Source organism: Girardinichthys multiradiatus, chromosome 4, assembly GCF_021462225.1.
Source record: "Girardinichthys multiradiatus isolate DD_20200921_A chromosome 4, DD_fGirMul_XY1, whole genome shotgun sequence".
Lineage (NCBI taxonomy): Eukaryota > Metazoa > Chordata > Actinopteri > Cyprinodontiformes > Goodeidae > Girardinichthys > Girardinichthys multiradiatus.
The window spans coordinates 23790703-23812509 of record NC_061797.1 but is presented as its reverse complement, the minus strand read 5'-3'; the positions used below and the strand labels follow the sequence as shown (position 1 = coordinate 23812509).

The 21807-nt window shown below is 37.5% G+C and overlaps 2 protein-coding genes across 3 annotated transcripts; one reads left to right on the top strand and one right to left on the bottom strand.

Moving 5' to 3' along the window:
- The first annotated feature begins 946 nt into the window (after window positions 1-946).
- ist1 (IST1 factor associated with ESCRT-III) lies at window positions 947-7630 on the top strand. 2 transcript variants are annotated; one of them, XM_047363269.1, is made up of 10 exons: window positions 947-1082; window positions 1589-1689; window positions 1795-1975; window positions 2050-2137; window positions 2353-2436; window positions 2522-2632; window positions 2739-2915; window positions 3707-3805; window positions 5605-5611; window positions 5860-7630. In XM_047363269.1, exons 2-10 carry the CDS (start codon window positions 1602-1604, stop codon window positions 6027-6029), a joined length of 1005 nt encoding a protein of 334 aa, XP_047219225.1. In that variant the 5' UTR covers window positions 947-1082; window positions 1589-1601; the 3' UTR covers window positions 6030-7630. The 2 variants fall into 2 exon arrangements, with proteins under 2 accessions (XP_047219225.1, XP_047219224.1); XM_047363268.1 differs by having other exon boundaries at window positions 5566-5611.
- A 1401-nt stretch (window positions 7631-9031) lies between these two features.
- pkd1l3 (polycystic kidney disease 1-like 3) lies at window positions 9032-20706 on the bottom strand. The gene is made up of 22 exons (XM_047363828.1): window positions 20587-20706; window positions 20419-20444; window positions 20302-20335; window positions 20123-20184; window positions 19952-20014; window positions 19692-19847; window positions 19510-19613; window positions 19316-19439; window positions 19118-19240; window positions 18710-18929; window positions 18448-18629; window positions 18119-18349; window positions 17854-17955; window positions 16547-16725; window positions 16256-16402; window positions 15971-16173; window positions 13936-14123; window positions 13720-13852; window positions 12985-13180; window positions 12680-12899; window positions 11610-11694; window positions 9032-10007 (listed from the first exon to the last, which is right to left on the bottom strand). Exons 1-22 carry the CDS (start codon window positions 20654-20656, stop codon window positions 9961-9963), a joined length of 2895 nt encoding a protein of 964 aa, XP_047219784.1. The 5' UTR covers window positions 20657-20706; the 3' UTR covers window positions 9032-9960.
- Window positions 20707-21807: the final 1101 nt, after the last annotated feature.

Here is a 21807-nt window from a genome sequence, read left to right as displayed (position 1 = left end):
AAAGACAGACAGACTTTTTGCCTTCGCTATTAGGGGATAATGAAAGCAGGAATGCCTGACAGAAACTGACATAAAAGCCAGATTTTCTCTGCATATTTTGACTTTTTTACTGAAAAATATTAAAACTATATGCATACTGCTGATGTTTATAGCACCGTGTTTCAAAGATCTTAAGATCTGGTTTATTCTAAAAAAAAAATACAACAGTGAATCTGAAGTTTTATTAATCCTCTGCAATTTGTGGCCTGCATTTGCACTAGCTGGTTTCTCTACGTATACACACAATAAACAGTATTTAATTAAGCTCCATTTAAACTATGAAAAATTTGGCTTGAAAAGAAATTTGGACATTGTTAAATGTAAATAAGACATTTTACAATAATAAGCTGTATATGAATAGAATTATTTGACTAAACGTTATAGAACATAAATATTATTGAAATATTAGTTTAATTATAAATGTGTAAATACAGTAGTTACCAATAGAGAATATTTACATAACTTTTTTGGAATTCCAGGCCGACGTCCAGAACTGCTGAAAGCAAATGCTCGTGAACGGAAAAAGTGATGTCATTTGTCCTGAGAGAAATGACGTAGAGATATCCTAAATGGTTATGGGAGATAGGAAGATTCTTATTTTGGATAGCTAAAACGTTCATTTTGACAGTGAAGCGTTGAATCACAGATGATGGTTTTTAAAACGTTGGTTCTTAAAAACAGTCAATTAAACCTAAAATTATTTTTAGATACCTTTACCTAGTTTCGCCAAAGTCACTTTACAGCAATAGAGACTTGAAATATAATTTAAAAGTATTTTTTCATTTAACTTTTATTTTTCAATTCTGACATCTCATTGTGTCATTTTGACTACGAAGAGATGCTGTAAATGGTATCTAAAAAAAAAGTAACGCAAGATTATATATTATATGTCACTACGGACTGCCATATCCGGTCCCCGCCTCTGTGGTAAAATCCCCATGACGTGAAAGCAGACCATCACGGAAGTGAATTAGGCGACGAAACAGGGACAGAAACCCAAATAAGTTGCGTGTCTTGCTTGACTGATAGTTACTGATTTCCAGGTGAGTCTTTTCTCAGTTTGTGTAGGATACGTAGCTTCAAAAACATACAATTCTCTAAGGTATTACAGTTTGTTTGCTTCAGTTTGTTTTTGTTTTGAAAGCGTTTAGCAAAAGCTAGTAGTTGGAAGCTATCCATGCTAACACTGAGCATTAACAAGCTGAACACTTGAAAACAGTCAGGTTTGAGTTGAACGTTAACTGCTATAATTTTACAATAAATCGATAAAGACAACAAACAAATATGATAGGTTAACACTGAAGGCATCACAGTTGTACCTTGTTAGCTTGTGTTAAGCTAAAGCTAACTGACTTTAGTTTAGCATAAACATGGCGAATACTTTCACTTGTCAGCGTGATTTCAATGTTTAATTTCCGCTGTTTACATGCGTGTTTCATTTGTTTGGGGGGGTCAATCTGCGCGGTCATCATGCTCACATGATGAGGTGAGTCACTGCATCAGATGTTTCCGTGCGTTTTCTGATCACCTCATACTCCTCTGCTCACAGACACACTGTCGTCATGTTGGGAGGAGGATTCAAAGGAGAGAGGCTAAGAGTTAACCTCCGGCTGGTCATAAACCGGCTTAAGCTCCTAGAGAAGAAGAAAAGTGAGTGGCTGAATGTTGGCAAATAAATTTGATTTTATTTTTTCCTTGTTCATCCCAATATTGATAATCAGTTTTTTAAATCATTTTCACAAATTTCAAATGAAGCTGAGCTCGCCCAGAAAGCAAGGAAGGAGATTGCAGATTACCTGTCCTCTGGAAAGGATGAGCGGGCCCGGATTCGAGTTGAGCACATCATCAGAGAGGACTACATGGTTGAAGCCATGGAAATCCTTGAGCTTTACTGTGACTTGCTGCTCACTCGCTTCGGCCTCATTCAGTCCATGAAGTGAGTACTGAAACAAACTGGTGTGTTTCTAACAACCTGTCACAATGCTCACCCACTTATTTTGTTCCTGCCAGGGAACTAGATCCAGGCTTGCAAGAGGCAGTGTCCACAATGATCTGGGCAGCACCGCGCCTCCAGTCAGAGGTGAATGAACTGAAGATCGTAAGTGCTGTTTAAAAAAAAAAAATCTTTTTAATTTCTCACCCAATTTATTTATCTATATTAAAAATGTCTAAACTTTAGAGAGCAAAGTCAAATTAAAGTCAAATTCCTTATTTGTGTGCATAAACTTGGCCAATAAGGCTACTTCTGATAGGACTTATAGCTGGCAATGTTATCAATAAGCAAGTCAGTCACAACAGTCGTGCTTCCTTCAGGTGTCCGAACAGCTATGTGCAAAATACAGCAAGGAGTATGGCAAGATGTGCAGGACAAACCAGATTGGAACAGTCAACGACAGGGTAAGCAATATTTTTCCGGTGACTTGCTGAACGTTTAGTTAAGAATGCGTGTCTTTTGTCAAGTAACCATCTGATATGTTTACAGTTGATGCACAAACTGAGTGTGGAGGCACCTCCCAAGATTTTGGTGGAGCGTTATCTGATAGAGATTGCCAAGAACTATAACGTGCCATATGAGCCTGACGCCATGGTCCATGTATGCTGTTGTTTTGTTTTTCTTTTCTTTTAAAGATTTCCTTTTGACTATTTATGAAGGATGATGTCATGACTTTTGTTTTTTTACTCACACTGTCTCTGGATAGCCTGAAGTGTGTCCTGGAGAGGAGGCAGACCTCATTGATGTTGATGCAGACAGGAAGAATGGAGGTGGAGGTGGTGGAGGTGGTTTCTCTGCTCCTCCTGCTACAGCTATGCATATGCCCATGCCCATGCCCATGCCCATGCCAACAGCTTTTAACTATCCACCTCCAAAAGGAGCCGTAAGGATTTTTTAAAATAATCTTTTAACCTTTTTTCTGTGAGTTGCACATTTAAAGGGTTCCTAAGCAGCCTTAAAAAGTATGAAATTCACTTTCAGCCATTTCCAAGTCTGAATGAGTAAAAAAAAAAAGATGGGATATGGAAAACCATTTGCATTCCCAGTATTCTTTAATGTGTTCCATATTTTAAAGTATAAAATTAAATTTTCTAAAAACGATTATTTAACTTATTATCATTAGCTTATCTCATAAAGCACCCAAAATGTACTAAGAAATTAATTAATTTATTTAATACATTTCTACATGCACACCGGTTCTGAAATTCTAGCATAAAGTCTAAATGCTGCTACAGTAAGTCATAAAGTCTAAATTAACAGCGCAGACAAAGCAATGCTGAGCTGAAGATTCTTATAAAACAGTTGGGGCTGGAGTTTCATGCCATTTTCTCTCAGTCAGTAACTAATGTTTCACACATTTAGAGTTTAGGTTCACTGAGACAAAATTAGACTCTCTCCTCATAATGTAAGACTGAAAAATTGTAATTAGACAGGCTTTTTTTTTTTTTTTATTGATCATATTGCACTAAATCGAATAATTAAAAAAAGATCTTTAAGTCTGCTTGGATACACCAAATCATGTAAAAATCTCTTTGTAAAGTGTTTTCAAAAGCCTTTTTGTCTGACCAGACCATCTGTTTTTATATAAGAATATTACAAAATATCCATGTAAGTGTGTAAAGATATGGATTGAAATTACCCAACATTTTCCCAATTATTTTTCTTTTCTTTCAGGAACCTTTTAACCCTTCAGTTGGAACCTACAACTTCCAGCCCCCAGTGGTAGGAGGGCCGCCCCCTCAGCTGCCTTCTTCTCCCCCTACATACGAGTCTGTAAGTGACTGAGCCCTTCACATGAATGCCTCCCCACCCCCACCCTCTGTCCCCACAGATGGACAGACGGACAGGATAGAGCAGCACTCAGGGAAGGACAGTTCATTCAGCTTGTTTACAGTTTTGCCTGCCTCTTTCTGCATTGGGCCTGCTTCATTCACATTTGTAGAGTTATCTAATGGGAGGCTAGCACCGTCCTTGTCCTCTTTAATTGTTTACTAAATATATTTAACTAACAGCTATGTTCTAAAAAGAAATTGAAGTGCAGACTCAACATAGTGACTCAACCTATTTCTCTAATTTGAGATATATGTAGATCAGTAGAAATTGATGCTTATAACATGTCGAGGACGCTGCAGAACAACTTGAGGTTCCCTCATAGTACTTGATTCCACAGACGTCGAAGCGTACCTGAGGCGGATTCAAAGCAGACGTCCACCGAACATGTCCACGCATAGCTCAGTTTTTACAACCACGAGCACAGTGTCACACAATAAACTGCTGGTCAGGAACAAGTCTTCACCTCAGAATTTGTAATATGTGACGCATTACTCCGAGCGACCAGTCATGAGGTTGCACAGTGTCACTGCCACTCTCTGCACCACACTGACAGGTTTCCCTTTTACTTCCTTAGTCTGGTTTAGTGGCTTTATATACCACCTTATTTTCTATTTATTTATTTATTTCAAAGCTACAAAGCAGATTAGCTCTGCCTTGGTGTGTGATGACGCCATGGCAGAAAGTATGGGAAATGTAGGAATTTTTCACCAGAAATGTAGGAAATTGGTACGCCCGACTATGAAACCTTAAACGTCAGTGCGCCTGATTCGATGGGAAACTTAAGCTTGTATTTAACGCACTGAAAGCAATTGAGATGTCGGCATGAGGATCGCTACACAGAACTCAGCCCTGTGGTGGATTTGCCCTCATGAAATCTCTAAACGTGTCTTTCACATTGCTCAGGTGAATACTTGCCTTTGATTCTGTAATCCGCGGGTGTTTGTGGTTGCATGTTTAATGTGGAAATATGGTCTGAAAAGGGCTCAAGACACGTAAGAAAGACAGAATTATGAAATAGACCAAAAAACGTTTCGTTATCAGATATATATATATATATATGTATATTTTTTAGATGGAGGATACTTTCTACTCACATTTGTCGCAAAGCAGATTGATGACGCGGGTGTCACATATTTTAAACATGGTGTTATGTGAGCCATAACGTTTCATTGTAAGAGTGACTTGGTATTCTGCTGTGGCATGGCCAGTCACTTGATCCCTACCAGATGGGGCCTGATTGTGTTTCATCCAAACACAAACCGAACAAAGAAAGAACAACTGAAAACTGCTTCATTAATGACCTGAAAACTTCACGTAGCTTTTTAGAGGGGACCCTTTAAAAAAAAATGAAGTCTGCATCTCAATTGCTTTTCAGTTGTTTGTAAAAGAACCATTTTGACCAGTCACTATGCATATATGTTCCACAACCTGTTTGCTATCTTGGATAGCTTCTGCTTTGACTAACATGAGATGATCAGTTGTTCTGAGCGTTGCTGAGGGTGTCTGAGGTATTGAACAGAGAAGTAAGGGTGCCTCCTTTCTAACATCTGCTCTGAAGGGTGATGGTTTCTCAAACAAACAGTGCACCAAAGTTTTTCATGTTTATTTTTTTTTTATTCTTGCCTTTTGCACTAACAAAGTTTTATCTACAGTTGAATAATGACAATAAGATCTGTAACACATTTTTCTTGCCGTTTTAGATCGATGACTTCACTGTCAAACCTTCTGTTCCTTCTCAGACTTTAGGTGAGTTTCATCTGTAACTTCTGCAGATGTGGGTATTATACACAACTCCACCCCCAAATAATGTCTAATAAAACTTCCTTCTGTTTTCAAATGTTGGCGAATCATATTTTTTTTTATGTAACTCCAGTACTGTCTGTATGATTATTTAAAATGTCAGTAATGTTGTTCTGCTTCCTCACCCCTGATGTGTTTTGGCTGTTATAGAGTAAAAAAAAAAAAATGAATGAACTGTGCGTACTTCCCTTCAGGCCCTACTCCTGCGCCTCGTCACTCGTTTGACCACAACAACCTACCAGAACTTCCTTCCGTTCCCGACACGCTCCCCACCTCCACCCTTGGTGGACACACCACCAACTCAGACGACATCGACTTTGACGATTTGACACGGCGGTTCGAGGAGCTGAAAAAGAAGACCTAATCTGTGACACAGTTGGTCTGTGTATCTTCTCTCACAGGCCTGTGTCATCACGTACACAAGCCAGGAAATGGGGAAAATTTTGAATCAGATTTGGGTAGTTCTTCTCCCCCCTTTAACCCTTATAAAGTCATTTTACATAGATTTTAAACATATACATATATTCTTACCTTTTCACTACATTACAATTATGGGTGCCGAGCCCTTTTCACAAGTTTCCATTTAAGGTCACACTGTTCCCAAGTCGCCTGCGCAATTAAGCTATTTAATCAAATCTAGATTTAATTTTTTGTTTTTCCATACGATTTGGGGTTGATTAATATTAACAGTCCACGCCTTGGTTCTAATTTGTGCATGTTGATGCCGCTATGATCTTTGGCACTGTGTCTCTTTGTCATTTCTCAAAGAAGTCAAACAAGCTCGACCGGTTGTTCCACTAGGAAAACAGACGGAGATTTGCACTTAATGAACCCATCATATCTTCTCATACTTGTTGTTGATGTTCCAGCTCTCAGCAGTTTCATGAAGCAATCGAACACAGACAGAAATCTCCAGTGTGCTGTGCAGTCAGTGTAGTTGTATGACTGCTGAACTGATTTGTTTTAAACCTGCACCGTTCACTGAGCTACTTTAATGTCAGAGAAAGTGTGTGAGAGGCCTCGAGGGAAAGCAGGCAGTGAAATGTTAAAATCTACATGTTAACTGATCTGGCTCTGTCCAAAAAAAGTGTATAAAAGTCTCTTCTATAGAACATTTACATTATTATAGATGATTGATTGCGCAAGTGATTTTCCGTTACACCTAAAGACATCTGGCTTCAGGGCTTTGTTCATTATTTGAAGAATCTGGTTTATAATTACTGCCTCCGAAAACATTTTTCTTTTTTCCCCATTTGAATGTCAGTTTTACAAAATACTTTTACTTACTAACACTCCTTTCAGATACAACAGAAATGATCGGATCTAGTGTTTGATCCCAGAAGTAATCATTTTATGTTTGCAAGGGTCTTATACTGTATGTGCACCGCTGCATTTGCCTTAGCTGTTGTCTCTCATCCGAGGCCTTGCCAGTCTGTGGAACGATCAAGCACTTGTAACCCATCAAGACTGGACTCATGTTACCTCTGTTTAGTGTCAGTTTGTTGTTTGCTTTTATGTAACAAATTATTTCCCTCTTAAATTATGAGGTAAAGTTTCGCTTTGGATAAGTAACAATCAGCTCTGTTTTTAGGTAAAAGGAAAAAAACAGAGGGTTTTATTTTTGTTCAGACATGACGCATTGCTGTAACCTGACCACACCCAGCTCTGCTTTCATGACAAATGGACGGCGGCCTTGTGAACGGTGATTCAGCAGTTTCTGGAAACACAAGGAGTGGCTTTCAGTCTGGATTGTAAACACTGTTTATTCTGATGTTTTCCATGTTTTGTAGGATGTAAAATGAGATTGACACTACAAAACTGTGATCTGCTCCCTCTTTGTTTCTAAATGTTGGACTTTCTGTCATTCTTTTTCTTTAGACACAAAAATGTGTCAAGTTGAAAGAGATTAATTGTTTTTTTCACACTATGCTAACATAACAATTTAATAAAAGAACTGGAGCAATGTTTGGGTTTATTTTCTAGATTTTTGCCGTTTTCAATGGCTGTAATATGTAGTGGTGTCCACTAGGGGTCCGTGGCGGGTTTTTAAACAACGCTAAATGATGCCGTCCAATGGTCCCATGATCTTCAAGTGCATTTCAACAAATTAATCTGTTAACAAAAAGTTATTTTAGAGTGAAATTTGTTTAATTTCTGTTTTATTTAGGTGATCATGAAAACCCCAAATTCATTCAGTCAAAAATTTGAGTTTTAGACCAATTTCAAAAGCAAGTATATATACAGGGGTTGGACAATGAAACTGAAACACCTGTCATTTTAGTGTGGGAGGTTTCATGGCTAAATTGGACCAGCCTGGTACCCAGTCTTCATTGATTGCACATTGCACCAGTAAGAGCAGAGTGTGAAGGTTCAATTAGCAGGGTAAGAGCACAGTTTTGCTCAAAATATTGAAATGCACACAACATTATGGGTGACATACCAGAGTTCAAAAGACGATAAATTGTTGGTGCACGTCTTGCTGGCGCATCTGTGACCAAGACAGCAAGTCTTTGTGATGTATCAAGAGCCACGGTATCCAGGGTAATGTCAGCATACCACCAAGAAGGATGGACCACATCCAACAGGATTAACTGTGGATGCAAGAGGAAGCTGTCTGAAAGGGATGTTCGGGTGCTAACCCGGATTGTATCCAAAAAACATAAAACCACAGCTGCCCAAATCACGGCAGAATTAAATGTGCACCTCAACTCTCCTGTTTCCACCAGAACTGGCCGTCGGGAGCTCCACAGGGTCAATATACACGGCCGGGCTGCTATAGCCAAACCTTTGCACCAATACACACAGCAAGACTGGTGAAAGATTGGTTTGATGAACATGAAAGTGAAGTTGAACATCTCCCATGGCCTGCACAGTCACCAGATCTAAATATTATTGAGCCACTTTGGGGTGTTTTGGAGGAGCGAGTCAGGAAACGTTTTCCTCCACCAGTATCACGTAGTGACCTGGCCACTATCCTGCAAGAAGAATGGCTTAAAATCCCTCTGACCACTGTGCAGGACTTGTATATGTCATTCACAAGATGAATTGATGCTGTATTGGCCGCAAAAGGAGGCCCTACACCATACTGATAAATTATTGTGGTCTAAAACCAGGTGTTTCAGTTTCATTGTCCAACCTCTGTATATAGTAAAGCCATTTAGTGGCTTACACAATGATGGGTAGGACTGCATGAATGGAAAATTGTATGTTTACTATAATCACTAAACATGATCTACATTTTATAATTATTTTACATATTAATTCTTCAATTAAGTCTTCTTGCGATGGAGTCACCTGTCCATGATGGAGTGAGTTACTGTAAAAAAACATAAATAATAATAATAGTGATGGATGGCTCCTCCAAAATTGAGCAGAAATAAATTTATTTAAATTCACACATCCAATATTAGTCAATAAAAAGGAAGAAAAGGAACTTTGTGATCATGCTAAAATCACAAACTAACAGAATATTAAAATGATTACAAGAGAGACGTGTTTCCAAACTAAAAACAAAGACAAAAACGTAGTTACGCCTGCCATATAAATCATTCAGAGAGGGCAAACTGAATCTTACAGAAGAACCCACCAATGATACAAAAAGTGCAACATCCCCTTTTCAGCATGTATTCCATGGGTGGAAGTGAAATAAAAAATGTGATCAATTATCCATCAGTTCCCATATGTGCAATTACATAAGCGTACCCTCGCCCTGTCCACAGTGTACTTTCATTTAAAGTAACTCACTTTGATGCATGCTGACAGAAACAGGATTTTCTAAAATTTTTATTTTTGCTTACTGAGCATTTTTTTGCCAAAATGATGGATTTATAAAGTTTTACATTTCCAAACTAAAATAAGACAAATGTTTAATTTAAAAGTTTTTTTTTACACAATTTAAAACAATTTTGCAACAGATCAGCTTCAATTATGTAAAACTATGTTAAAATATACTCTGTAATATATAGATTCTGTAAACAAGCTACTATTTTATTACTTTATTCATTATGTTTATAGGATTGAAAAGGTTTCACCTCTAGAAACTAATGACAGAGCTGTGACAAGCCTTGAGCATCATTTGTTTCCATCAATAAAGATACATAATTATCAACATCTTTACATATGTAATCAGTCATTTCATTACCCATTAACTGTGTCTCCCCACTAAAGAAAGATTCTGTACATATGCCAACATCAGAACGTGTTTTTTAACGTTTCTAGAGTAGCATGTGTTGAAGAAAAGCAGGCGTGATGATGGTTCATGCAGAACACGGCCTGTCTGGTAAAGTGTTGCATCCTCACAGCACATCTCTGCCGGTGTACCGCCTGCATCTGTCTTGTTGCTCTGTGAAACAGAGAGGACACCACCTCAGCTCTCATAACACTTCAGCTCTCTAAGGAACCAAGTGTGCACTGATAATACTTAACAGGGGGAAATCATTTGATGTGAATTGGGTCGCTCAATAAAAGTTGCGCAACATTTTTATTTCATTTCTTTTCAGTGTGATAGGCACATTTATGTAAGAGCTCTCTGCAGTCAGCCTAAAATGAAATGTCAAGGCAACCCCTGGCTGCTTTATGAAACATGAATAAATTATTTGTAAGTCAAATTACATTTAGAAGGTATCTCATGTTGGTTCAAAGCCAATTCGTCCATCACAAGATTTCTATTTCAGTTTTGGTTACATAAAGTATTATATATTTTATGAAAACATCATCTCTGAAGTGAAAAGCCGAACACAAAAATACTCTATGTGAGAGCGCCAAATATAGAGGGGGCAGAGGGGCTATACGGTCCCACCTACTGGAGAAGACATGCCACTCAGACTTCACACTGAGACATTAACCAGGATAATGTAGATGTAGATAAATGTAGATAAATTTGTTTCAAAAAACGTTATTTAAATCCACTTTATATATTAGGTCCAGAACTGAATTTTAATTAAACAAAGCTTGACTGAGCTGGAAATAAAGGGGCTGGTTTGTCTTAGTGGCTTTGCTAATTTTGAAGTTCTTCAACTGAATTGGACTACCCTTTGTTGTGAATTAATCCAAACTAACTAAGCTGATAAATGGAAAAATTGTTTTTCCAACCAAAACAGAAGAAACACTACTTTCAGATAATCACTAGGACTTTTTAAAGGAGCTTTTTTAATTTATTTTAAGAAATTCTAAGTATTTTGAGTCCCTTCTGACCAGATGTGGTACAGTTGCCTAAGGATGCTTTACAGTTGCAACAGTTTCCCTCCAGATGTGGAAACACAGCATATCAACCTGAACTAAAACAGTAAAGATGCTAAAAACATTTTCTCTGCTCACCAGCAGTTACTCTTACATGCAAGACATAATTAAGTGCATGAATAATGTTAGTACTATAAATAAATATGCTTTATTTTATATTTCGATAGAATGATTAACAGATAAAAAATCAGGGTGGTACGACAGATCGACATTAATGTTGATATTGGCCAATGTTAGTCCATTTTAGCATATCGGTATTGGTCTAATAAGTAAAACTTGACCAATATTAATAACAGATGTTTATTTCCATCTTGTTGCTGTTTGTGTATGTGTTTTGGGAGATGTTTGGTCATGTGACAGTGATAGAGATGCAGTGCAGGATTGCTGGAGATTGTTTAAGAGAAGCAGAAAAGCAATGTCTCAAAAGGGTAGGGAAATATATATAATATCGGTAAATGTCTGTTATCAACCATAATAGCTATATTACCATATCGGTGCATCCCTACAAAAATCATACAAACCAATTGCACACGGCACAAAGCAACATCACAGGGAGGAGATGAACACTAAAAACTAGTGTAACTACAGTAACTACAGCCATCTTACATCACGCAAGAAAACAGCACTCGGACACTACAGTTTTATCCACTATATTTTCTTAAAAGCCACAAAAACTGAGAAAATCCTACATTAATGTTCATCTTACCTAACAGCACCTGTGCTGCTTCTTCAGTCTCCTCCACAGCCACAGGTTTCAGCAGGAGGGCGAAGAACACAGCAACACCTATCACCTGGGAACAAAAACATGTCAGTAAGATCTTTCAGAAACATTCTGCTCACAGAAAGAAAAACACTGGAAAAACACTTTGCTACATTCTCACACTACTCTCCAATTTTGTATTATTTGCTGTTATTTCAGCTTTTAACTTTGTTCTCTCTTTTCTCTTCCTAGAAGCTACACCTGGTCTGGCTCTGTGTCTGCCTGTGACACCTTTCTGGAGAGGGGAATCGTCCGAGCTTCTGCTGGCAACAACTTAATGCTCACCCTCTACCGATGATCCACATAGCCCTGTCTTTTAGTGTTTAACCCTTTCTCTCTCCTAGACATGTCGATTGACTGAGCTTAACTGTGACTAACTCTATATGCTCTCTTTCAGACTCTAACCTTGAAAACTGGCTCAGAGTTTATCTGTTCTTTCTTTCAAGGTGAAACGACTAAAGGAGCTACATCCATTAACATTTACTTTTCCTTCCCATAGAAAGTACTCCTGGATCAGTGCGTCTTTGTTCTCTTTGTGTCTCTGCTCTGTTCTCTCAAACACCCAGTCGGTTGTGGCTGATGGCCGCTCACACTGATTCTGGTTCTGCTGGAGGTTTCTTCCTGTTAAAAGGGAGTTTTTCCTCTCCACTGTCGCTACATGCATGCTCAGTATGAGGGATTGCTGTAAAGTCAACGCCAGTGACTGTCCACTGTCTCTACATGCTCATCCAGGAGGAGTGAATGCTGCAAGTCACTGATTGGATGCAATCTGCTGGGTTTCCTTAGACAGAAAAACGTTTTATCCAATTTGAATAAATAACTAACTTTGACTGCACTGTTCAATGGTTAGGATTAATTGGAATGTATGAACCTGACTGTTGTGAAGTGTCTTGAGACAACATGTGTTGTGAATTGGCGCTATATAAATAAAACTGAACTGAAAACTGAATCCAGGCTATATGTGTTAAATAAGTGCAACATCTTGGAACTAGAACGTTTTTTTGAATAAGACCCACCTTCAGAGGCTGCAGTATGAAGATGCTCTCAAAAAGGGACAGGCCCAAAGACAAGGCCCACTTAATGGATTTCTCTTTGCCGTACTGAAAGCCATACAACAGGGTGAAGTACGTGGATATCCCACTGATGGAGACCAACAGGAACCAGCCAATGAATACACACCACCAGGGCAGCTTGAAACCTGTTGGTGTCTTTTTCTTCTTCCTCACAGGTTGTGGGCTGTTCAAAAAAAAGAAAAAAAGAAAAGATAATGAATGACAGAAAACAGGAAAGAACTTGTAAACAGATGCGTGAGTGGGCTGACCAGTTGGCCAGGTGACTGCTGAAGACCATCTCAGCCTTACGGACCAGCAGGTTGGTGGTATTGAGAACCTGCTGGTACTCATCCTGACTTGAGAAGTTCTTTGCATCCAGTTTTTCCAGGTTCATGAGGAGGTGGCACAGAGCTGCCAGGAGGAACTTGCTACAGTAGACCCAGTGATTGTCGCTCTCACTCTCACCTGTGGAGGGTTTATATAAGTACCAACTTGTAATTACAATTCTCTCTGAGGCATGTCTGTGCTAAGGCATTTTGTTTTAAAAAATATTACTGTAATTATATATATATAAATATATCATTTATTCTAACCAGTTACAGTTAGATGAAACATAAAAGTGTTCCTGATCCTTATTTGGTTAAAACCAACATAAAACATGTATTTGCTTAATTTTTCAAACATTTTATGCATGATTACATTTTTTAAGCCAAAATAACAAATGGGGCTGGAAGCAGGATGTATTCTGCTTTGTTTGCTTGGTACTGGCCATAATATATATTTATAACCTTGGATGTCTAATTTATTCCTAAACATCAATGCATTTTTAAATAGTTTTATTTATTTTCTTGCTGCAGATAGAATTTTTTTTTCCTTGTCTGTCTTTCTGAAAAGCTGATCTCATTTTTATTTAAAAGCATATGTATTTCTGTACATTTTCAACCTTTTCTGACATCGGATGTGTTATATTGCTAAAAATATTTCTGCCAAATTACAAAAAGTACCTTGTATATACTGGATAAGCATGTGAAGCCTGTTCAAAGCTGGTAAGAGGTCATAGGAAGCCTCTAGCCTGAGTATCTCGGACATCTTGTTCCTGGGATTCATGCTCACCAGAGAAATTACCTGCTCGGTTTCCTACAGTAAAACAAAATTAAATATATGCATTTAACTGACTTTAACAATAAGGTGAAGTCTGATCTTGACAACACAAAACTCACCTTCAGAATAGTTGGTATGGTGACAGAGGGAGGTTTGAATATCTCATCAGGGTCGTCTTTTTTGGATTTTGAAACAATGCGAGGTCGGATGCTTCGGAAAATGGTTATGATGAGGATATTTATTGGGAACATGAGGAGACCACTCTGCACACCAACCATGACATCCTGCCAACTCATCTGTAAGGACCCTGGAGCAAAATATACACACCGATAAATATAAACAACATACTTACCTGTGAGATTCTTGCTATTTTGGGACTTTGTTTTATTTGGTAATTTGCAAGGATCATGTGTTGGGCTCCTCTAGGTTCCATTGTCGAGTCATCTAATCTGTTTTAAATGTGTATTTTAGAACTTCTTTGTTTATATCATACCACTGTTTAAATGCTGATGTTTTTAATTTATTTATTGTCTTCACTTATTTTTTCTTTTAATGTACCAGTTTTCAGTAAAACACTTTGAATTGTCTTGTTTATGAATAGGGCTTTCCACATAAACTTATCTTGCCATGGCAAATTAAAATAATCAGTACCAATATTTTGAAACGTGACAACTTAAAATCAGATTATACTATAAAAAGACACTGATGGATGTCTTGTACTGCTATATTGAGATTTTCCATTTTATCAGATGAACAGTGTGAATTTTACATGAAGTGAAATCCTCCATCTATGTTTTTATTTACTATAAAGAAGTCTGCAAGAGAACGTGCATCAAGAAATACAATTCTAAACCACAAAATACTATAAGTATCCCATATATTTTAACTGTGAGCAAACAATATAAAACCTATTTGCACATTTTGGTTTCTTCTAACCAACTTTTCAGTCAATTCCACTAGCTTTAGATACACAGAGATGAGGCTTGTCTAGTTTATAAACTTTGGCTCCTAAAAGACAAACAGAAAGCATAAATAAGACTGTTGGAAGTTGTCTATTGTCGCCTTCCTAAAATAATGTAATGTTTGGTTAAAAAAAGGATTTTTTTGCCTAAATCATCTCTTCATTATTCTAGCCACCTCTTGTCAAATTGCCTAAATCTTCAGTTGAGTAGGTCATACAAATTCATGCCTGTTGTATAATGGTCTATGTCAACAGTGTGACTTAGGTAGTTTTACAGGCTTTACAAAATGGCGACTGCTTCAGGAAAACCCAAAATCTACTCAGCCACTGAAGCTATTTTCATATTTCAGGGCTCCTCCCCTGTTGGTAATTGATAAGGATTACCACATTATAGGCTAGGCATTAAATATTGTATAGATATTTAGTGTTTTAATTCTGTCTTTCAGTCAGCACTTTTGTCCACAAAGTAGCTACATTAATGAAGCTAGCATTTAGCAAAGAGTGAAAGTGCAACAGAACCTGTGGCTGTAACAACGTTTTTTGCCAACTCTTTTCGTTCTTTTAAAAGATTACTTCATCAACTGTTTTTTTCTTTTAATTATGATCTAATTGAGAAAGATATGTAGCTTAATTAAGAGGACCATAAGAAATGGCTATGTCAACACTCATCTGTTGTTATTACCTTTTTGGGTGAAATTGTTAATAATTATTACCGTATATATATTTTGTGACTAAATTAAAAATATAGTGCGCCACTGGAAAGAAACAGGACACGAAACATCCATTAAAGGCTTCTTTTTTTCTTGTTATTGCTGATGGGCAAACACTGTGTTTGACATATTTAAAAAAATTATTTTAAAACACCAACAAATGCCTTTTCAAGTGCTGTTTGTGCAAACCTTGCTGTAGATCTTATTTCTGTCCCTTATTGTGGTCTTGCTGCAGCTTATCTCTATTAAACATTTTCATTGTTCAAATGCTTAATTTGTTTAAGCAAAGGTATTAGAAATACCACTGCATGCCATGAGAAAGCAGACTAAAATAATTTGAAATGCACATGCTTGTCATATCAGGGACCTTAGGTTGTAGTTTCCATTTAGTTTTCAAAAGTCTCTTAAAGAGTATTTTTCCTTAGGGCATAAAACTTTGCTCCTCAGACCATTAAGCTAAATAGATAAAAGCTCTGCAGCCACCTAGTGAGAAGAGCACAGGAGAATTTGGATCTACAGGAATGTTCCAGAAGGCGATGTTGATGGCCATGGTGCACAGGAGCAGGCTCATGCAGCAAGAAACCCTCTGAGCTCGTGTGAAGGGGCTGCGAGAGGGAGGATCCACGATGGACACCCAGATGTGTTCATCCCTAAAACCGGTCGATGTTCGGCTCTGGAAAATGTTCCTGACCAAAGAAAACACAGTTAAACATGGCTTTTGCAAGAGCAAAGGAAGATGCTTTCAGTGTAAGGAACACAGATTCTGACCTGAAGCTGGCAATCTCATTGCTTTTGGCAGCATTGAAAGTTTTCTTGGTCATGCCATCTCCTTGGTCAGAACTCAGCCAGCAGTTACAGAAGAAGTGCCAAACATTTTTTGTTTGAAGGTCCTGTATGGTCACTTTGCTAACATACCTTACATGAGACAAAAAAATCATTAAATACTGATTTCTAGGCAAAGTGTTTGAAATAGCTACTAGAAACAGTTTTTTAAAAATTATTACTTTAGTACAAATAAGACAGAAAGATTTATTGTTTATAAAGCTCTGTCCGTGTTACCATGATGGGTGACCTCCCGAGTTGTCATGCTGCAGGCGAAGGTTTTTCAGTTCTCCCAGTGGGAAGGGCGTGCACAAAAGGAATATATCGAAAGATCCTCTCTCAAACACCGGCTTGTCTGGATCGGTGAGGGTGTGTATGGTACTCTCTGTTTCTGTGCCAATCAGGTTCACAGTGACCTGCAGGACAGCAATCGGAACTGATGCAGTAGCACTGAGGTGACACGTCAATGTCAAACGTGATGCATACCTAAAGAACCACACCAGCTCAGCCAGTATGTAGTAAGAACCTTAACCAAACCATATAAGGCCTCGCAAATTGATTTGACTAGCAATATTTATTCTCGGGACAATTAGTAGGTTAATTTGTGGCACAGTCATTTACTGTGGTGTATCTTTGTGTCAATGAGGGGGTTAAAATAAAAAATGGCAATTTCAGTTTCTCTAATCTGATTATGCTGGTTAGGTAACTCAAACAAGAGTAACAATAGATAAATATATAGATAAATAGATTCAAAATCAATACTAGTATGTGTGGAAAAGCCTTGAAATTGACTTAAATGATTGTTATGCAGACTTTCTGGCCCCAGATGGCCCATTTTGTCTGCTGTAAATATGGGAAAGTTTAGGCAAGTATGTTTTTTTTGCAGCATTTTACTGTTTATAAAGATGGAGACGCATCTACCTCGCTTGAATAGCAGGTTCGCTTGTCTTTCACATTTTAAAGTTAAGATAAACGGACCCTGGTGTTACACCAAAGAGAACAGAGACGCAGGAGTTCACTGATTACTAATTAAAAGTCTCTCGACACCAAAACAACTAACTTCCATTACAATTTTTTTTCAGTTACATTTATTTGACATGACTTCATGGGGTGTCAATAATGGGCCTCCATTGAATTTCTTAAAAATAATTATTTACTCATTGGGGAATTGCTTTCTCAACTAAATTAAGTTCTTAATGTTCCCTGTCTGTGTGTCACTACAATGGACTGACTGGAGTTCAAAAGTATTACAATAAGAGTATCGTAATCACTGACTTGCCGATTTCCCTATAAAACAATGAAATGCCTCAGTTTTAAAATTTGCAGTGCTTTTGTGACCTTGTAGAAAAAGAATAGAATTTAGATTAATTTAAAATCCCTCAGTCATTTTTTTATTTATGTTTCATGAACTGTATATCTGGTGACATTTTTTGGAAACGTATATCTAAGTGTTGTCTGTGATGGAGTCTGTACAAATTGTTTATATTCATCTTTTTAAATAACAAAGTAAATCATATTTCTGTCTGTAAACTGAAATGTTTTACATTAGCAGAAGTGCCGGCGCCTCTGCGATGTCCCGTCTGGATCCCAATCAGGTACTTGTACTGAGCTCCTGGGTGATTGTCCTCCAGCAGAGTTATCTTCCTCTGATAAACATAAAAAATAGGTCGTAGTGAATACAGTTACATGTATAAGTAGAAAGACTTAATTCTTGTGATATGAAAGTATTTATTCCAAATTAAATTCTTTAATTTTGAACATTCAAAATATATAGTTAAAAGCACACTCATTTATTGACAGATGTCTGACCTTAGAGCTCGCTCTGCGGTCAGCATAACAGGCCCACAGCAGTGTGAATAGATAAAGACCATAGAAAGCACACAATAAGGCCAAAACCACGTAGTTCTCGTTCACTGTGGCAAACAGCTCTGCTGTGCGAGATACATCAACATAGTTTGGCATCACAAAGAAGGAGCTCCCAAAGAGAGTCAGGTGGTTACACAGACAATGTGTCATCTCTGGAGTGCTTTTCCCCCCTACCTGCATGACAGAAACATGCATCACGGCTTAGTAGGCTATGCATCAAATGCTGAAACAAAAATATGAATGCACATGAAGATCCAAAATGGTGTGTATACCCTGCAACCCTCTTTACTCCATTCCAGTTTCACAGTGTCCCAGTAAAGGCACTTGCTAATGTATGTGGTGATGGTCAGCGTCACCTCTGTTTCCAATGTGAAATTTACAAGTCTGGTGTCCACATACCAAACCCCTGGGGTGTTCTGTAACATCTCTGGTGTTATCAACCAGCGATAGTCCTCTGAAGCCAAAATATGTCAGTCTGTCATCAAATTTCAACCACAAAGAGCAAAGGTTGGTGCAAATGCTAGAGATGTTTACCTGTGTGGCTCAAAATGGTTGTGTTGTAGAAATGTGTGGAGTTGGGAGGTGATCCGTAAGACAAGTAAACAGCCAGTGACACATTGATGCTGGGTTTGGCATTAAATAAGATGGTCATCTCAGGGTCAGAGACATTAAGCTGAGATACTGACTTTTTGTCTTTAGTCAACACAACGGAGGTGCTGGTCAGAGCTGAATTATTGGGGCGGAGCAAAAAGATCTGAGGAAACCAGAGGCAGAAAAGGCATTCTCATGATAAGAAGCATATAAAATAAATAAATATTATTACTTGTATTATTCTGTACGTGATCAGACAGGTGGGTCTGTATGCAATGCACAGTTCGTGAGATTAAAACATGCAAACGTGCTCTTCAATTACAGGAAATTTATTTTTTCAGAATGGCCTACCTCAATCATTTCTGTCAGATTATCCAGCTTAATCTCAGATTTTCCATCACTGAGTAAAATGCTGCAAACATTTCCTGTTATATTGTCCGTAGAAGGGTAGGGATTGCTTGAGAATGTAGCCATCTAAAAATAAGACAGAGTCTCTGTTACAGATACCAGGAAAGAGAAAAAACATGCGTGATGGTGATTCAAACAGACCTGTGCGACAACAGAGTCGTACTTTCCAATCCTTGATTCCATTGCTGAGAACGAGGGTAGCTTAACTATCCCCCCATCTTCTTCTGAACCCAGCACTGCTTTGTTGAGGTTCGTAGGTTTGTAGCTGATTGAAGAAAAATCTGATTTTAGCTATTTAGATAAGACAAAAGTAGGAAAAGGGAGACGATACTTACACGCTTGTATAGACGGTGCCCGATGGTGACTTGTTGACTGTTGTTGTGTTGACCCCAAGCAGAGAAGCTATTTTAATGATCTGAAATACCTTGTCAAACAAACCCTGGTAAAAAGAGAAATTGATAAACATCTGACTTAACACAATATCTTTATGTTTATTAGTGACAGCAAACAAACATACTTTATTTGTGTTGTGTTGAAAACCACATTTTTCTAATGACAGACTTAAGATGGCTTTGCTACACTTGATGATGGAGTCGATGGTGTCAGGGTTTGCTAAAGCAAAAGTACGGTCCAGTTGTTGGGTGCCTATTAACAAAATATCAATAAAACTGTCCTGTAAGAAGAAAGAAAGAGAAAGCTTGACACACTAGAAGACAGTGAGAAGATGAAACAAGGTATTTATTATGAAAAACAATTGTAGTTAAGAAAAACTCCTACCCTGTCTGTATCACTAGGCCCTCCTGCAGTTGTTTCCATGACAGTCAGTTGTGTTTGTGCATGCTACCTCAGAAACACAGCATATGCTATGATGTTATACTATGGAAATATTTAAACTCAAAAATTCAATTACTTTCTTCATTTAGTGTTTATAAAAGAGTCTTGCCTCACCTTCAGTAGAACATCAATGCTGTTGACACTTTGACGCATTTCAGGTAAATCCCTTTTGGTCCCTGAAATAAAAAGGAATTTATTTATTTGTCAGCCAGATGTGGAAATAACACATAGTTGTTTCCACATCGGACATAGTTCAGCCTACCAATAAGATGTAATAGAAGAACCTAACTTACGAGATCTAACTGTAACTCTGGAGTTTTCTGTATGCTGAAGAGAAAACATGAGCAAAACAAACACATTAAAATTGATCCTCACAGATTTTTACCTCTAGTGAAAGATATATCTCTTACCTCTAAACTTGATGGAGACATTATAGCTTTAAGAAAAATGTATGCGTGTTAGCATTTAAATACAATGTCAAGCAACACATAGGTGATAAATACTTTCTAATTCTGATTTAAGCATAAAATGAAAGGCTGCGGAGATAAGGTAACACTTGGCTGGGAGCCTCCACATACTATGCCTGCAGAGAAATCCTCGTCTTTTGCTGCAGTTGGATGTTAGGAGCTGAAAAGGATTGAGCTTCATGTATGTGCACAGTTCCTTTAAAGATTCCTCCTTTTCTGTTTTTAAACCCTTGAGACCTGATAACAGTCACAAAATGTTGTACATTAGGAACTGAACTTTTTACTCTATGCTTTTCACAAAATCATGTTTGGATGAATGAGATCTTTATTTGTAACAGTTAAACAACAAATTTAATGTGAAAAAAGAATAATAATCTTATTCAGTTCAAAATGAGTAGGAAGAAGCAAATGCTCATTAAATCCTTCCCTCATTAACTCACTGTTAAATGAGAGTGGGGACCACAGACCACTTCTCAAATATAGAGGGCCAAAAGGGCCAAAATTAAATTAATTAATATATCATATAATAAAAAAAAAAAATGTGAATGTCCCATGAAATAAATGTACCTTAACCTCGGGGTCATAGCAAACTTGGAAGAAGCTGTCTTGACTTGCTGTGTGAAGCAGCCAATCAGATGTCACGGTCTGTTGAGAAGCTGCCCTAATCCCGCGCTCTGAGTTTGATGGGTGAAATTGAAAGTTTAAACTATTTCATGATGACACTGCTGCATGGGAGCCATGAAATAAATATAAAGTGAAATAATCTTATTCATTTTTAAAATAATAGATTTTTTAAAAATGACATTTTTATTTAATCATTTAAAGGTATACTTAATTATTCAATAGGATATTTAATAATTTTGTTGTGCATTTCACAATTTAATGGTATATTTATTTAATGATGTATTAGAAAATAAATAGATTATTTAGTTATGTAATAGGACATTTAATAGTACATTTATTTGTTTCATGGGACATCCACGTTGATTTATTTCATGATATTTTTTATTTTAGTTTGTCCCTTTTGGTCCTCCATACTGAGCTAATCCACTAGAGGGCAGAATACAAGCATAAGGTTCAGTACAGTATGTTTGTTAAAGTTTTGGAGATCTCAGGACTACGTGTTTCAAAATTAATATAGTTTAGCTTAACATTATACTTTTGGTAGATTTAGAATTAAAGAAGTCATTAAATTTCACCAACATGTTTCTTCTGACTACAAGACAACATTAATGCTTTGCTGTTGAGGGAGCTAAATATTAGGACCATGGCAAAGAGGCCTTCCAATCAAAGAAAATTTTGAGCTCATCACCAAAGATAAATTATTTAAAA